This window comes from Papilio xuthus, unplaced genomic scaffold, assembly GCF_000836235.2.
Source record: "Papilio xuthus unplaced genomic scaffold, Pxut_1.1 DF827679.1, whole genome shotgun sequence".
NCBI classification, from domain to species: Eukaryota; Metazoa; Arthropoda; class Insecta; order Lepidoptera; family Papilionidae; genus Papilio; species Papilio xuthus.
This window is the reverse complement of record NW_013530970.1, coordinates 3,480,106-3,499,779: the sequence shown is the minus strand read 5'-3', so window position 1 is coordinate 3,499,779 and position 19,674 is coordinate 3,480,106. Positions and strand designations below refer to the sequence as shown.

The 19,674-nt window shown below is 32.6% G+C and overlaps 1 protein-coding gene across 1 annotated transcript; it reads right to left on the bottom strand.

Moving 5' to 3' along the window:
• Nucleotides 1–1,369: 1,369 nt before the first annotated feature.
• Nucleotides 1,370–19,361, bottom strand: spidey (hydroxysteroid 17-beta dehydrogenase 12 spidey). Its single transcript, XM_013312355.1, has 6 exons — nt 19,040–19,361; nt 10,707–10,753; nt 8,189–8,264; nt 7,434–7,602; nt 4,949–5,117; nt 1,370–3,995 (listed from the first exon to the last, which is right to left on the bottom strand). Exons 1-6 carry the CDS (start codon nt 19,194–19,196, stop codon nt 3,666–3,668), a joined length of 948 nt encoding a protein of 315 aa, XP_013167809.1. The 5' UTR covers nt 19,197–19,361; the 3' UTR covers nt 1,370–3,665.
• Between the last annotated feature and the right edge of the window lie 313 nt (nt 19,362–19,674).

The window sequence follows — 19,674 nt, the reverse complement described above, 5'->3', positions numbered from 1 at the left end:
TAAAATGACTACCGAAATTGTAAATTTTATTATTCGCTGCAATAACTGTCTTTGACCTTAAAAACCCTTAGTCCTGGTCGGTACAAATGTAATTACCATGACAAAATAAAAAAACGCGCGGCAAATCTCCTGCGTTGAATTGTTAATGCACGTAATTAACTTACAAGGGGAAAAACAAATATGTAAATTGAGTACTCGAATTTATTGTGAACAGGGTGTGTATTAGATTTTATTAGCAATAAGGAATAAACAATTTTAAATACACGTGTCCTCTTTTATTAGCCGACTTCAAAAAGTAGGTTATCAATTCGCCTGTATGTTTTTTTTTTAGTTTTTTTTGTCTGTGTTATTAAGTCAATATAGTTTTTAGGGTAATACATTTCAAAACATCAATCAAAATGAATTACTTTGTATTATTAATAGTGTACGTGTAATATTGAATTTCGTGACGGTAAGGTTTTATTTCTATAGTATAGTTTAAGCTATTTTGAAAGAAAAAAATAAATAAAATAAATAATATTTAATAATATAAAATTGTTAATAACAGAAACAATTTTTTTCCTTATTTGTTTAAAGCTAGCAGACAGTTTGATTATTTCACACTTCAAGCATTTGAAACATGCAATTTTCCTTTCCTGGAAGAAAAACGTTTAAAAATTAATAAAAAAAAATCGAAACATCTTTTCAGCATTTGCTGTAATTACATATACTTACTTAAACCATCACCACGTCTGTACAAATGTAATTTAACTCTTCTGTACACAATTGTAATTTAGCTATATACAAAACGCTTTGAACAAATGTTTTTTTTTATGTTATAAGGTGGCCACTTAAAATCGCTGAAATAGCGTAGTGACCGGTGGCCATCGACATATGCAATTGGATATGCGTTGCCTACCTTTAATCGTCGGAGAGGATGCACGGAAAGAAAATGTTTTCCCTTCAAATGCATCCTCTCACCCAGAAAGTTCAATTACACTTCCCATCCTTTCCTTATAAAAAAAAGGGTGGGGAGGGAAAGAGTACTAAATTTGGCCCACGGGATGCACACTCATCAGAGGAAACGCGAAATTGCTTCCACTGGACTCCTGTCTTCTGTGTGGTCGTGGTATTCACCGGGCGAGCCGGGCCAATTCGTACGAAGATGTTAAAGCGGGCTCTACCACTGTTAAAATGTGCATTGAATATGTTCATAAGATATGCAATCTTAATATAATAATAAAAATTATATGTATTCATTTAATTTAATTAGTTCTTTGTTTTTACATTTGTTAGTTATTTTTTTATGCTCAACATTTTAGCGTTTAGACACCCTTGTTTATATTGTGACAAAAATAAAGCATATTTTCAGCGAAATAATAAAAATGAATAAAACACAAATTTGCCAAAGCATTTTATTTTTTACATTGTTATTCTACAATTCCCATACTAATGCACTGTCGACATATCCTTATCAAATAACCAGTCCAGCTTATTCTAAAACCAACCAAAGTGCTAGGTGTTTAATCACAAATTCCAATACCAAATATTTATGAAGACAGCGCATATTTAATATCTACATAATTATTCATTATCCACATCCATGTTACTTTTAATAAACGAAATTACGTCATGAAAGTAAGTTATTTAAAAACATATTGTCATCTCACTCATTCTTTTTGAATTAAATGTGATAACAATATGTTTTTCTACTTATATTTTGCTAGTGGAAACTGACTTTTATTTTAATAGAAATCTTGACATTGAAAATATTTTTTTTAATCTACAATATCTATGGCCATTTTTGTTATACATTTAGATTGTTTGAAACATTTAACTGATTTTTTTTAAATAGATGAGCTTAAAATTTCCGAAACATATTTCTAATTACGTCATTATATACTTATTAAAATATTCATATATATGCTTACGCAAATTATATGGCAAAATAAGAAAAAACCTCAAAATTAGGCAAGATATTAAATTAAACTAAAAAAAAACATTTAAATAAATTATAATACGGCCTTTACTACTTCCTTTCTACTTAAAAACTTAAATTATTTAATAAAGTCTGCTATAAAATTGAAAAATCACTCCATTAAAAATAAAACTAAACAACCACTTTGGCAGTTTTATAACTAATTCCAGATAACTTGAAACCTTAGTTCAAACACCCCCCTAATCCTCCAAGTAGAAAACTTAAAAATAGGAAAAATGCGAGGAATAAGCACAGCCTGCTTAATTGTAACTTATATGTACTAGATATTAATTACACTTTTTACACAAAAAATAACATCTTTGGTATTAGAAAGTGAATTATTTCATGCAATAGAGATAGTCCAAGCATGCGTCTACACATTTATAACAGCTATTCAAGCTTTGCGGGAAAAAGAAAAACTATTTATAATTATTTGAATCCTTTAAACATTTTTGTTTCATTAATTGACAGACAGAGCGTCGGTGGCTCAGTGGGTTAAGCACTTGACTTATAATCTATAGGTCCTGGGTTCGAATCCGACCATGTACCAATGTGTTTTTCGATTTTCGATTGACATATGTACATATATTCCGACGTTCTTACTGTGAAGGAAAACATCGTGATGCAACCTGCACATATCTGGGCAGAAATTCAAAGATATTTGTGAAGTCAACCCGCACTGGGAGAGCGTAGTTGGCTAAGGCGTAGTCACCCATGAGGGTAGACTCCGAACCCCACAATGGGGACGTATAGTAACCTGATGAATCGACAGATGGATGATAAAATTTACTAGATTTTCGTAGTATTTAAGTTTTTTTTTATTATAAATATTTGTAAAAATAATAAGTTATCGTAGTATAAACCATGACATACATAATTTAGTCGTGTAATATCGACTTGAAGGTTTAAATTGTAAACTTTGAACGCTTCGCGTGAGATTTCCGAGTACAATAGTATTTTATTTTAAAAAATGACTTTGAATAATAATTTGAATGTTATTAAATTATTCAAACTTTCGTGAGACATTATAATAAACTTATATAAAAACGGCTAAACACTCACGTTTATTTGTCCGTTGGCGGCAACAGACGAATTACGTATTTAGCCGTTTTAATATAAATTATAATGTTTATTAATTAAATGAGAAAATGTTTAAAGAATTCAAATCTAATCCGGAAATAAAATGCGGAAACTATTTAGAACAAAATAAATTAATTATAACAGAAATTAAAGGATATCAAATCGACGTATTTTAATGCAAAATATTTCCGGCTTTTCAAAGATCTACACAAGTTATGTATATGTATTATTTTATATATAGAGGAAATATATAATACACATTTATTAGTACCACAAAACTGATCTCTAATCAACTTTGACTAACACAAAAAAGATAGTTTAGAAGAACCATTTTAATGTAATTTAAACATAAAAGTGGTATTTTTGCTTTAAAATTACTTTTCATTTACTAGGATATAAACATTAAATAAGGATCTTGACAGACAGACGGACAACAAAGTGATCCTATAAGGATTCAGTTATTTTCCTTTAGAGGTAGGGAAGCTTAAAAAATTACTGAAACTTAAAAATGTGTGCGTAAAATACTTTGTCATACTAATTGATACAATCGTGTTTTGTTTTTCAAACGTAGACAAGGTCAATTAGAGATCATATTTTGCTTATAACACTATACGTTTAGTTAATAGAATTATTTTTGTTTATACTTCTTCAATGCTTTTCTCCGGCTGTTTTCCATAGATCGAGTGACAAGCCAGATCGCGAAGGGTCCAGTTAGCGCGTAAAGTGTGTTTAATGTCTTCACGAATAATGCGTGTGGTAAATATCCATTTGTGCGACTTGTCGTTCCCACCAGTCTGATTGCGGAATTGACAAATTGTTTAGCGGTTGGTGCTAGGAAAGAGCTACGACGAATCCCTGACATATTCGAGCAGACGAAACCGGGTAACACGCATTGTACAATAATACCATGTTTGCTATACTCCATATTAATACCCTCGGAGAACTTGTCAACGTAAGCCTGCAAGGGAATAATATAATTTTACTAACTGGTAATACTTACGTTGGAGAACACTGAGGCCCTTCGCATCCTAAAAGGGCTGTAAACATCGATAAACACGAAACTAAAAGAGAAGACATCGAAGAGGAAGGTAGGTAGGAAGGTTTTACAGAAAGCATTCACAACAGAGACCATCCCATATCTCTTACCTCAAATGAATTTGCCATTAGCCATTCCAGTCATGTAATCAAATAGACAAAGAAATGGTAGTTTTATACTTTAAAGCATAAAACAGGTATTCTCATAACACGATCAAATCAATGAAAATACATAAATAGGGCCAGTTCAAATATCACTGTAACCTAATTTGGCGACGAAGTTAATAAAGCTACTGGTCTAAAGAGATCTGGTATCTGATTTTTGTATGTTGCCACATAAAACGAAAACTAGGATTATTTAAATCAAAATTTTCACGACCAATTTCCAGTGATCACTAACAAAAGATAAACTATTCTGTATTGGTCATTGTGATATTAGTGAAAAGCTTTTCAAAGAGGTTACAAAAATACTCAGAATACCTTCGGCCAAAACCTTAGAAGTCATCTATTTCACGTAGTAAAAATCACGTGATGTTTTTTAGAAACTGTTTGACCCCTATGCCTCTTTTAGTGATATGTCGTGAGGTTTTTGGACTATCCCTTTTCCATTTACCCAATTATATTAAATTTACAGGACCCGTTCAGAAATCAAAAACTCGTGATGTCTTATTTGATATTCCTCCTTCCTTCTTTTGTTTTTTGTAAAAATTAACTTAACGTATTTTTTACTACAGACATTGTCTACTTTAGTATTTGTTCTCTTTAGAGAACCTCGTTAAAACTCGTGGGATTTCACTTTATTATTTGGAATCTCGTAAAACTAATGTTCGTCGATTGTTTTGAGCAAATATTTGATTTAATCTGTTGGATTCTTACCTTAGAAGCAGCGTATACAGTGAGCAGGGGGCTTGGGATCATGGAAGACGCGGAACCGATGTTAACAATCACACCCTTTCCTCGCTTCGTCATTCCGGGCATCACGATACTGGTCATACGAGTCACAGGCAGGCAGTTAGTCTTCATTATGGTATCCACGGTTTTATTCCTGATGGATATAAAAGAAATTCAAAGATCTGGTCAATTTTCGACAAAAAACAGCGGCGACGGGACTCGACACACGTCGCGTTAATTCCTGTTAACTCGATTGTGGAGGTTGGCAATCGCCAATAGAGTTCCGGGGTGTCTGCCTACCTCTGATGATGTCTGAAAACTTAATTTTATTATCCTGAATTATATAAAACATCGAGATAACTACAACTTTTGTTTTACTTCTATAAACTGGGTGTAAGTAAATATTTCAAGAATTCCAAAAAAAAATGATGAGTTTTAATTATTTAGTGTCGTCTCCTTTATTAACACGTTGACGGACAATTGCGGCTATAGCCGTCAAAGCGAAGTTCACAATGTGGCATGACTGCTATAGCCGTCCAAAACGAAACGGTCGTTTTTAGACACTACGGCTATAGCAGCACAAATGTGCACTTACTGGCGTATACGTAGAAGCATAGTGTCGTGTTTTGAAAATATCTTTTTAGGTTGAAGTTCATATTTCACCTGTTATATATCGTCCTATCACTTAGTGTATAGAGTCCGCTGGCGCCATGACGGTTATAGCCGCAACCTAATTAAAGGTACTAAATTAATCAAAATTAAGTTTATTTAAGCAGAAAGAGTAAAACTATACTTCTAACATTCTAAAAATCACAAAAACATATAGTGTCAATTTTCGAACTTCGCTTGTTCCTACTGTCCGTCAACGTGTTAAAAAAATATTTTAAAATATTAAAAATAAACGAATTCCTATTTGAATAAATCATTATTATGAAACAAAAGAATTTGAAGTGTTCGAGAACCTTCAATTGACGTTGATAAGCAAATGTCACGGCTAAACAACTATGACCCTAAAGTACAATGTTTAAGTAGTAAGTACGGTAGGTAAGTCCTATCTTAATTAGGGCCTATCCGTCTCCCAGTAGTCTCGTAATGCCGAGATGATAGCCACTTTAATTAATATAATCAACTATACCTAACATTTGTAATGTAACCCAAGTAATGACCCCATATCATTAGATCCCTGCTTTTATTAGTAATGCTTTACTGTGAGATTACACTCTTAGCGTACAACAATAGATTCTTATTATTTGCTTTATTAAATTGTATTAATAGCAATTATGTTTGCATTATCACGGATAAATAATACTAACAGGGCCGGCTTTAGGTTAGGGCGCGATTAGGCGATCGCCCAGGGCCGCTAGGCAAAAAGAGGATCACATGTCTGCGAACTACAGTCATATTTAAAGCTTTAAATCCCTTCACGCGGCATGGTAAATAAGAGGCCGATGTAGAAATCTCACTCAGGGCGCCTGTAGTTAATCGTTTAACTAAAATATTATTGTCTAGTATAATGACGAACCCCAAAACAAATGAGCAATGAAACAATACATTTAAAACAATAAGCACATTCTTAAAGGCTTCTATAATGTTTAATCCCACAAGGAAAATTGAACACACTCAACTACTAGAACATTTTAAAATTATTTGTTATTTGACTCAAAGGTGTAAAGATAGAGTAGATTGCAGGTAAGGCGCTGGAAATATCGGAAGGGAAGCGCCACAAATAACGCTCGCTCAATAAGGCGACGATAGCGCGAATAATATTCAATTCACCAACACTTATAAGGTGGAAATACTCCACCTGGCTTTGAAAATATTTTCTATAAAAATTTCCACGTCGGTGTAACTTTCAGGTGCAAGAGGATACTAGTGTCGAGTATTAACGAACTGTTATCACAGCGCTATTTGAGTGCTATATCCTACAGCACTGCTTCCATTTGCACTCTCAACGGTTGATTTTCTTTTTAAATTTAATAAAAATATTAATATATGAGGTAGTGAGGATTTATAGGAAAATTTAAGCATTGAAGATTTAAACGTTTTCGCATTTATGATATTACGATTAAAAGCGAAGAAAATACTGATTATAAAATTCAACGACTATTCATATTTGAAAGCTACATCCCTTAAGCGATACACTGTAACACTTAATTTATTGGAATAGTAAAATGAGAATGAAAGTAAATGATTAAATCTTATTCAGTATGGATCTAGACTGTGGAATCTACGGTTTAGGCAAAGACACCTTTGTAAATGCAAGGAAACGACTGATTGTTATTATCAAACAAGCAGACAGCCGCGAAAGCCAATCCGAACCGATCCGCCGGTCCGCACTATCAGGTGACCGCCTGCTCTATTCGAACCATGTACTGTAAATACGATATGTAAATAGTGTTCGCTTTGGTACGTATTCGCTTTCGCGACAGTGTGTGCTAGAGACGTAAATGTGAATAACTTATTTGCTCACAGATCGGGTATTTCAAGGAAGAATTCCGGGTAAGTGTAGGATGTGCCCACATTGTTAATCAGTGTACCAATCTCGAGGTCTGCAAGTTCTTTTTCAATTTTGTCATAAACTTCCTCGCCCTCGGTGAAATCCGCTTGTATGATCTTTGTTGTCACGCCGTAGGTCTTTTCTACGAGAAAAAAGTTTATGAATAAATAAATATAACAATAAAATTAAGCAAATCTTCATTCACTATATACCGGTCGTAAAATAAAACAGTATGTTTAAGGCTCTTCGAACATAACCCAACGTAATCCGTTGGGAAAAATATTGCATGGTTGCGTCGCGGGAATAGAGTCTCGCGTTCCGTCAACTACGTTGAATCGTCGAATAGCGTCGACTATTTAATCATTACAGGAAGTGCAATTACATGTCAAATTTATAGATTTGCTCCGCTATCTTTAAAAGAGACTTTTCTCACAACAATCATGGCAAACAGGTTTCAAACAACTGTCTTTGGCAATGACAGATAGAAACGTCAGCGACTCTCGGTGTGACATGGTATTGCGTTAGTCACTTAAAGACTAAACTCGCCGGGTCTCCAAGATTTACGTTGCCCTGTGTACCAAGAGCCTTACGGTCAATAATGTTATACATTTTAAGTCTTCCAAAACCATAAATGCCTTTTGTTTAAAATGAACTAGCAACTTATTGGCACTGATCGTGTTATTAAAAAATGAAAAGTGGAAATTATCAAATAATTAGTATTTAGTTACCAAGTTCTTCAGCAGTAGCCTGTAGTTTGTCCATTGAGCGGCTGATCAGTACAATTTTGCAGCCGCGGTTTGCCAGCTGAAACAAACATGCGCTTTCACCTCGAGTTTCCACATCGAGTATCTACATCTATCGTCATTCCTCAAATTATCATTACAAAAAAATGTTTATACCTGTGTTTAGTCTGTGAAACCTCACGACTTTGTTGAATAAAGGTTGTAAATTTTCACACAATTATATCAAAGTTTTATATTGAAATATTATCTCTACTTTATTGAAGTCATATTCTGAGGATAAATAACGGAACTCTACTAACAAGCAGATTAGTAAATCAATAAGAAAATAGTGAATATAACACTTGACAGTATTTGGATGGAAGGGAAGAATAGGGGTATATATAAGAATGTATTTAAGTGTAGTTGTGTTAGTGTTGATTAAGGATAAATATTACTATTAAACGTCTCTGTGTGCTGCAGTAAAAACTACGTATTAAAACACTTTAAATATAATTATTTACGCAAAAGGCAAAGGCTATCGTAAAGTATGAAAACGGTACAAAAATCGCCACATCATGCCTCCATTAAACGAACAAACAAATCTAAATACGAATTGTATTCAAATTTGCTGGAAAGGCAAAATAGCGTTGTTTACATTATAGCTCGATCAATATTATACAGCGTGTTTAACAAGGAGCAAAGGTGTATTGGTTTAATAATATTCAATATTTATTGTTTGCAATTTATACAGCATTTAGAAGCAAATATTATTTTATTTATTATTGCAAAGAAAACATTGGATTTTCTATGTCTTCGTTAAAGTTATTATCCAGTAAATTACTGATTTTAATAATACTAAAAGGCAATATTCCACACGGAAGAAATCACTAGGTGCAACTAATCTTACTAATATAAATGCGAATGTTTAGATGGATGGATGGGTGTTTGTTTAAAGGTATCTCCAAAACAGCTGCATGGAACGAGATCCATAGAGAGTTATATCGTGTATAACTTGGCATAGAGGTAGACTATTAAATTTTTTTAACTCCTCGCGGACGGAATTGCAGGCGACAGCTAGTTCGGTTATATCATCATCATCATCAGCTCACTATACGTCCCCACCGAGGGGCTCGGAGCCTACCCTAAGTTAATCGTTGTTATGCCATAGTCAACCACGCTGGCCAAGTGCGGGTTGGTTGACTTCACACATATCTTTGAAATTCTTTTCAGATATGTGCAGGTTGTTGTTCGGTTATATAGTATGTTCGTTTTTTCTCAAGATTTGATTGCACGAAAGATATGAGAGTCTTTTTACTTCGGTAAATGTTTATTAAATATTATATTGAATAAATAAGTTGCGGTGGGCACGTAACTCAAACGCTTTGAATATTTATGAAACCTGTGTCAGTTAAAAGGTCCCTTGATGATGTTCCCGCTCTCAAAGGAAAATCTCAAAGGCCTTTCGCTCAGCTATTCTATAATTACTTTTCAGATGATGTGCAAATATAATTTCTTGGACGGTTCCGTTTTATATTTTTTCATGCGTACAAATTGCTGAGTCTAGTCATAAATGGTTAGTAAAAGTATTAACGTGTAAAAAGGTAAAAAGATATTATTTTTATTAAAAAAGAATTTTAAGAAGTAATCCATTAGTTTTACAAGATCTTTAGGATAATGGGGATGTTAATAATTTCCTTAGACAGTTTATTGTTAAACTCTTGCATTAATGCTTTCTACTTGTACGTTTTATATATTAATGTTTATTTGAATGATAATGGACTAATTTTGTGTAATCCCTCATATTAGATTTTTATCTGTAATTCAAGGGCCCATTACGCAAATATTATACGAATACTAGCTGTAGCCCGCAACTCCGTCCGTAGGGGATTAAGATAGTAGCTGATTCACAGATCTACTTAATATACATAAAAAAATCATAAAAATCAAAATCAAAGAGTAGTATGGTAACTAACATTGTGTCACGACAATCTTATATGTCAACATATACGTACACATTAAAAAAGGCATGCATAAATGGTTATTTAATTAAAAAACCTTGAATAACAACAACCTTTTAAATTAGTAGGAAATAGGCTTAAATACGAAAGTCTACTTAAGCATATGTAAATATTATTATAGCATATGTAATATATAAAAAAAACTTGTTGACTTTTAAAGAATATTATTAATTAAAACACTAGATGTGCAAGATTATTATTAACTAGCTGTCGCCCGTTACTCCGTACGCTCTGAATTTAAAAATAAATTAATTCTACTAACTAAATCTATTTTGTTGACTGGTTTACATTGTTATTTCGATAAATATTGTATTATCTTACTAATATTATAAATGCGAATGTTGTTAGAAGGTATCTCCAGAACAGCTTTACGGATCTCGCTGAAATTTGGCATACAGAACATAGCCTGGAAGAACAGATAGGCTACTAATTATGTTTTTTTTTAATCTGCGCGGACGGATTCGCGGGAGACAACTAATTAAAATATAAAAAAGTTAACTACATACCTCATGAGCGTACTGCTTTCCAATGCCATCAGTACATCCGGTAACCACTGAAACAAAAGACAGATATAATAACTCTTATTATAAAAAATCTTGTGAACTTATGACACACCAAATTAAATATTAATTAATTTACATTACAACAATTATTTAATTACAAATTAAATAATTATTTTGGAATTGGTCTTAGTTTATAACTTAGAACGATTATTAACGTATCTTAAATTCTTTTTTACATTTATTTATTATTTTATGGAGCAAATATATTTTGTAATAGTTTTTACTATAGCATATATCATTTGCTGTTCGTTAGTCTCGCTAAATCTCGAGAACGGTTTTTTATATTTATTTTTATCTTATCTTGGTCTTGAAATGTTCGTTCGTGCAGGTCTAGGGAAGGTTTTAAAGGTGTGAAATATTCGAATTACTACGGGGAACTAATGAAGTTTTTTTTTTCATTCCACGCGGACGGAGTCGCGGGCGACAGTTGTCTTTAATAACAAGATATTTGTGGTTAAAGATCACGTATAGATTGTGTGTCAAAGGTCATTTAATATACATCATTAGTATTTTTTCCTCCGCAGCGTATTTAATCAACGTAGGTATATAATTTTTTATAAATATTGTTTCTTTATGCACATAAGGGAACATACCCATATTACTTGACCTATTTTTTTATTTTATTTTTTAAGTTTTTAAGACTACATGAATACTTAAATTACTAGTGAATAATGTAATATGAAAAAGAACAACTAACGACTACGTCATAAAAACCTGAGTCACACAGCCACAGTGACTGACCGTAGTATTTTAAAGACTCCGCTAACCTGCTCAAGGTGTGTAGACGGCTTTACTCTACTCCATCCCTTTGACGAAATTCCAACGAGAAATATATTGCACATTATGAAAGCCATGTTGTTAAAAAGGTAACATTATTCAAAATAAAGTGAAGATCCAAAATTTAATGAAATTCCTTACATAGTCGAGACGCTTTGCAGTATTTACTTAAGATCAAAGCAAGTAATTTACTGGAGTTTTAATGGCCCGAAGAGGCACGTGAAAATGCGAAGCGAACAATTCTAAAGGTGTTGACACATTAAGCTGACACGTGAATGGTCTGTTCCAGGATATTATTACGTCATTTGAGAAATATACGACTTTTTCAAATACATATTTGAAATTTAATGACGACGCACCCTTATAATGGTTTTAAGGAACAAATAAAAAGGAATATAGATTCATTCCCCAAAAAATACTATAAAAGTGAAAATACATCCAAACAATCTTTAGAATTGTCTATTTTTCGACAGTCGAATATTAAAACTCATACTTTAGTGTGTATCTCTAAATTATATCGCAGAATACAATTTAAATTATTCAAACTTTCGTGAGACATTATAATCTATATATAAAAGAAAGTCGTGTTAGTTACACTATTTATAAATCAAGAACGGCTTTACAGATATGGTTGAAAATTGGCGAAGAGGTAGTTTAAAGCCAGGAGACGGACATAGGATACTATTTATTCTTTTTTTTTCGAATTTATACCTTGAAGAGGTGATTTTAATTTAACTTATCTATATATTAAGTCTTTTTATATATCCACGCGGACGGAGTCGCGGGTGACAGCTAGTAAACTTATATAAAAACGGCTAGTCACTCACGTACATTCGGACGAATTTTGTATAAGTTTGGAATAAAATTTCCTTTAAAAAAACATACTTCGTAACAACGATTGCATATCAAGCAAGTGCTTTAGAAATTCACCTCTTGTTTGTAACTCAAACGATACAAATAAAGGTGAATTTCTAAAGCACGTACTTAATATATCGTTCAGGGAACACTCAAAGGGGAGTTTAGAAACACGTCGATAACCCTGGTGCAAATAAAATAAAAGTCAAAGTGAAGCAAACCCCTCGGGGTAAAGTAGAGCTACATTTCCTCGTTGCCAACTGTTAACGAGTTGGGAAGCTGAACGATGATTGGTGCGACTACAAGAATACTGCAACGAGGAAACTCGTATGTAAGTTTACCCCACGTGGAAACTTTTCATTTGAAATAATGTTTTTTATGAGCCTACATTTTAACAATGCTCTTATAACTTTATATGTAGGTTACATATAACTCAGAAAATAACATTTTCAATGCCTCACGTAACTTTGGGAAAAAGCTTTATTGATTTTCAATTATTTTCCTTCATTCTAGAAAATCGTTTTTTTACACTACCGTGATCAAGCAATGTCGGAAAATATTAAATCAAAAAACCATTTCATTTTATAATATCGACATAAAAACCACGACCATTTTATAAGAACTTTGGATATTTCTTACTTATATGACTAATATTATAAATACGAAAGTTTTTAATTATTATTAGAAATGTAAGTGGTAGAGCGTCGGTGGCTCAGTGGTCAAGCACTTGACTTGCAATCTGCAGGTCCTGGGTTCGAATCCCGCCATGTAAAAATGTGTTTTTCGATTTCCGATTTACATATGTACATTTATCCGACGTTCTTACGGTGAAGGAAAACATCGTGATGCAACCTGCACACGATGTTTGAGAAGAAATTCAAAGATATGTGTGAAGTCAACCAACCCGCACTAGGCCAGCGTGGTTGACTATGGCCTAATCACCCTTAAATTAGAGTAGCTACGAGCCCCTCGGTGGGGACCTATAGTGAGCTGATGATGAATGGATAGTTGGATGTTTTAGAAGGTATCTCTGGAACGGCTCAACGGATCTTGATGAACATATATGCTACTTATTAAGTTTTTTTTTATTCCATACGCACGGAGTAGGTGTGACAGCTAGTACGTGTTAAACTACGCCACACTAAATTTGATATCCCAAACATTTCAAAGCAATCATTTTTAATTCATTTCCAATCGCACCGAAGCGCGTCACTGGATCCGATCACATTTAAATCCATCGATACAATTCACAAAGTCACCATTTTACTTTTATCAAACGTGACACGATATTTATATTGCATGTTGTCATTTTACTAGATACCGGATTTAACTGGTTTCAAGCATACTATGTTATTTAGCATATGAGTGAAATCATAATAACCTTTCTATTTACTTTTGATACTATCTCGAAATGACAACGATTAAATTGTTTATATCTAATGATATTAAAAATATAAAACATATTCAAGTTTTTTTTTGTAACAGAATATAAACGTGAAGAAAATATTTCTAATATATAGTTTTACTGGGAAAATCGACAAGTGCAATAAATCATTTATCACATCACATGCCTTTTATAAAGTGCAAATAAAATTATTTACTTAAATTATTCTTTGTCTCCTCTTAAGGAAGGTCAACGACCTTATCCAAATGATGTCACTCGAACTTCGGATTTCCTAATACATAAATAAAAGACATATAATTTTGAAGAGTATGCAAACATAAGAAACATAATAAAATAAAATTGTCTATATGTAATATCGTAAAATTTGAAACGCATCTAGAAATAAATAGAAATTACTATTCCGAAACCCAAATCTTAAAGAGTAATATTTTCATAGTAAAGTTAACCAAAACATTATAAACATTGTGGTAAAAAGACGAAGACGCGGGCAACCGTAAGTTACAAATAAAAAATAACTAACATAATACTGTCGACCAAAGTTGGAATTGACATTTTTCGAATTGACCCAAATCGAAAAAGACGTGAAAATAATTTAATAAAAGTAAAGAAAAGATTTATAAAAGTTTCCGTAAATTCTACACGTGTTTAACTTCCGTATGAATTGTACAAGGAATAAACGGCCTTGTATTTATATGACCGAAGACTAGTTTTCCTTGAACTTGGCTGTATGAAGGTGAAAGTTACGTTGCCATGAAGCACCGTTAATGGTAAACACGGCTAACTTGTCAACGCAAAATAAACCATGACACTTTGTAATACGATGTCATTTTATAATACAGTTAACGTAGATCACTCATCTATTGTGAATGTTAAACTTTTATTGAAAAACTAACTATCGCCTGCGATTCTATCCGAGCTGAATTAAAAATTAGTTGCCTAGGTTTTCTTTCAGGCTATGTTCTACATCTATGCTAAATTTCAGCAAGATCCATGCAACCATTCTGGAGATAACTTCAAACAAACATTCATCCACTCAGCCATCGATCCACACAATCGTATTTATAATATTAGTAAGATTAACTTTAACAATACGGTATTAGTTACAAAGAAAATTATGTTAATATTAATTTAATGCTAACAATAATTACAATATCGGTCAATAGGTCTCGGAAAAAGCGTGTCGTCTCTATTATAATATCAAAACTGTTGAAAAAGGTTTTTTTTTCTACATATGTAGGTAACTACAGCCGGTATTGTCTACGTGTTAATGTCAACGACCGAAAAAAAATTGTAGGTCACGTTTTTTTACTGATGACAAACATTTTTTAACATCACGATATTGATTGTCGCTTTAAAGGAAATAATGCTTTAAAAATATGTTTGTATTGTTTAAAGCCTTGAAATCGTGAATAAATCATAGATAAAATTGTTGGATTATTGATAAAATATTCAAAAATTACTATTAATTTTATTGGTGAGCAAAAGTCAAGCTCAAAAAATCAACGAACATATGAATAGAGCTAAAATAACCGTGATAACTAGTAATGAATTTCAGAAACACATACAAGCCAGACTGACTCTTTGATTATAGAGAAATGGACTAGGCAAAGTCATTGTACTAAATATATTCTGCAACTAAAAATGGCCTTAAATTGTTATACAAAATATGTGCTATTATACTTCTTATGTTGACACTCTGCTGTACAGTCAGCTCCATAAATATGTATACATAACCAAAACTTCAGAAACTTTTATGGATCTTCTGTTTGAAAAATACGTATGCACGAATGCGTCAATAACTTGTAATCATAGTCGGAAGCATCTGATGAGCGCGTACTGACCTCATTTTTAAACCGAAGGTGTATACTAATTATTGAAGCTGTTTAAATGTATACATATTTATGCAGCTGACTGTACAATATTGAAAACGTAAACAACATATCGAAATATGCAGTTTTAAAGCTTGCCACGTGCAAGCACATGTGAATTTGAATATTCATGTGAAATAATATTAAAACTAAAGAATAAATTAACTAACCTTGTAATGTAAACGTATTATATCTTTTTTAACTTCCGTGTAATTAAGGATCTTAAGAACTTGTAATTAATGTTTGCAACAAATACCCACACAACTGGATTGTGGTATTTACGCCTTGAATGCCATGTAACAAAATCAGTCTTGCTCTTAGAGCAAGGCAAATAAAGTAAATGGTTTAATAAACATGGAAGAATTATACGAGCCTTTGCCCGCAACTTAATCCGCGCGTATTAAAAAAAAAACTTAGCAAGCCTATGCGCCATTTCAGATATTAATCTATCAAATTCCATACACTGATAACTGTTTCGATGTTTCCCGATGACCTTATTGGCCTACAGATCTATAGGCCGGTAAGCCTAACAAGAACATTGTTCCAATTGCGTCCATAGCATCAAAAACAATTCCTATTGGTTCGATCGATTATATAGGTTCAAACTCCCAAACCACAACCATTTATACTTTCGCATTTATAAATATAAATAAGATTTGATCGGCATAAAAATTATAACATTGCTACATGGAATTTTTTTTAATTCCGCGCGGACGAACCTACAGCCTGTAATGTGCAAAACTGACATAAACATTATACAGGCTGATGTAAATGACATCGTCATATAACGAGGTGAACTGCTACAATATTTTTCCGGTAATGGTAAACAACTTCAATACTTATATCGTAAAGTGCAAATGCAGCCTTGTTACGACTCAATCCAGGAAGAAATTAAAAGTGACCAAAACTATACAGCGTTTTTTATTAAACGCTTTATGCTAATTAAAAAAAGAGTACGCATAAAATAGATTATTACTACATTAAATTTTTACTAACTTTAAACTACCCGTCGCCAGCGACTCCGTCCGTGAAAAGTAAAAAAAAATATTCCCGACTATGTTGTACATCTATGCCAAATTTCAACAAGATCCATGAAGCCATTCTAAATCTAGATAGAGATCTAGATACCTTGTAACAAACATTCATCCATTCAAATATTCGCATTTATAATATTATTAAGATTTATTCGCATATGCTTAATGCTTTAACGCTTATAATTATTTCCGTACATAATTAAAATAGAAACAGGACAAAAAACTATTTTACGTTCATTATCATGTGTTGCCTAGTTGAATCATAAACTTATAAATTTTACAATTGGTCAGTGACAATAAAAGTCTTTACCAGCTGTCGGCAGCGATTGTGTCCACGCGGTATTAAAAAAAACATAATTAGTAGCCTATGTGTTCTTCCAGACTATGTTCTATATATATCAAATTTCATCGAGATCCGTTCAGCCGTTCTAGAGATACCTTTAAACAAAACATCCATCTAAACATTCGCATTTATAATATTAGTATGAAGTAAGATTGAATAAAACCGTTTCCTCGACAGTTCTGACATAAGCGATCCGATGGTTAAGCTCCACTGATATTTTTTTTAGTATAAATTTAAATTTAAAAAAATTCTCATCATCAGCAAGCAACAATATAATCGGCATGAACTTGACTTTCCGTATTTTAGATATATTGTTTTATAAAAAAAAAAAACTACATGCAGACAATATAAAATATAACCTCGGATTATCCTTATTATTAAAAAATATTTTTCATTTTATATTACCACTTATTAACTGAATAATAGTATGTTATTAATTGTAGACAATTATTTTATATTTTTACTTTTTACGGTTTTATTTGAGCTTTTAAATGTCGCCAGTCAGGTTTTGCGATATTATTTTTTATCTGTACCGATATTTACATTACATTCAAACAGTAAACAACCGTTATTTGTTTTATTTTTCTATTTTACATTGAGCAATTGGACTATGTTTTGCCTAAGTCAAGTATCCACTATCAATACCACAAAGAGAGCAATGTCGACATCTTATCAATAAAAGAAATTGAATAGGTGATGCGATGAACGAAGTGACTGAATAATATTTCAACTAATGTAATTTTTTTAATCATAAGGTGGCGAAAAGCAAGCGGCCACATGATTTCGCCGGTCGTTCGTTGATATGTGCATCTATGACCCTCTCTTATCTAGGTTATCATTCCATTTACCAAGTCCACCTTCAAATACACACATCATTCAACAGGTCCAAGTGAGTTGATATAATTTAATTTCATTCAAAATATAAATTAAAAAAAAATGCTCGAATCCAGGTAAAAAAACTTAGCGAAGCCTATTTTATGACTACAATGGATCAATTCACATCTCTTTGGACCAAACAAAATGAAGACACACTATACGAGATGTAAAGAGAAGTTTCAACCATCAGTACAGGAAAACTACGTAAAAAGAAAGCAATTCAATGGATAACAATTCTTGCTTGCTTCTAACTTACGAAACATATTACTTAGATATGCAGGTACCTATTATATTTAAACGTTCGAGGAGATGTTACTGCGTCCTCGGAAAGCCGTCGTTATAACGATTAATCCTGTATGTAATTGCAAATCTGCATTTCTTTTGTTGTCCCCCTCATAGGTAGATATCAATATTCCATCGAAAATTATTGTATTTAAATCAATAGCAATAATATTAGAAAATATACGCAAGCAGAATCGAATGTATGGGATAAAACAAATTCCAAAATACCTACTAATATTGCATAATTCCAAAATATTTTTAGAACTTATTTCTGGTTGATTATAAAATAGGCAAAGGCTTTAGCCGCCATTTGCAACGGGTGTTTGTTTTGTTTAGAAAACTGAGATCTTCAATAAGGTCATGGTAACTAATTTCCTCCCGATAATTGCTATTCATAAAACCATATGCCCAGCATACCCAAATATATTTGTATGTTTATCTTTCGTTTACATTTCCAAAGCACCTGTACAAAAGCATGTTAATATCACTGTGATTTCTCTTTGGAAAACAAGAGAGCAACATGATTTTTCCACGCGTTTCGAAGCGGGAAGGTCAAGGTCAAACTCTCTGAAAAATCAATAGTGCACTGAGAATTTCTGCAAGGTACAGCGGCAGCGCTCCTGGGGACTTTTTTTGAAATGACATGACATATAAATTCAAATATTTTCTAAAACGAATAAAAACAATATGAATACAGAATAACAGATGCTAACTCATATCGTAATCAATATAAAATCGATATCAAATTAATACAACAATGTGACACAAGTTCAATAACTTTCAACTCTTACGTGGTTAACATTTTAATTAAATTAAAATATAAACAAATTACTCACCGGCCCATTGGCCCATCGATGAGAAATCCACACGTTTCATGGGTGGACCCAGGTAGCACACATAAATTAATCGGCATAATTGATGAATTGCGAACAATATTATTGCCACTAGGAAAGCTATTCCGCATTTTTCTAAAAGCGTATATTCCGTTGCCATTTTTAACGTTATTTAATTAAATGAATTTAATAGAAAAAATATTTATGGAGGTGAGTGATGAGGTTATGAGGAATAGTGAAAATTACAGACAGACGTTTGACATAGTTCGCGCATGCGCGCAACGAACTGTACGGAAGAAAGTTGACGCATGTACTGAGGAACGATCGCCGAACGAGTACGATATCACGCGATGACGTCCGAGCAGCGCGTTGTTCCCGTTTCGAAAGAGACGCGTTTATTCCATAATGGGAAGTCTCGCTCGCACAGTATTGATAAGCGAGCGCTCACGTGTCTATAATTAGAACTTGTTGCCAATAAAATGTGATAGTATTGCATTATAAGTAATTTGAAAAATATGTATTAGAATTTACCTAAAATTAGGAAAAAAAATCGAGAAGAATTGTTTTCAATTTATTTTTAATCTGTCATTAGTAAGAATAATTGCGTTTTTTACCTCTCTGTATCTACTTATAGTAGG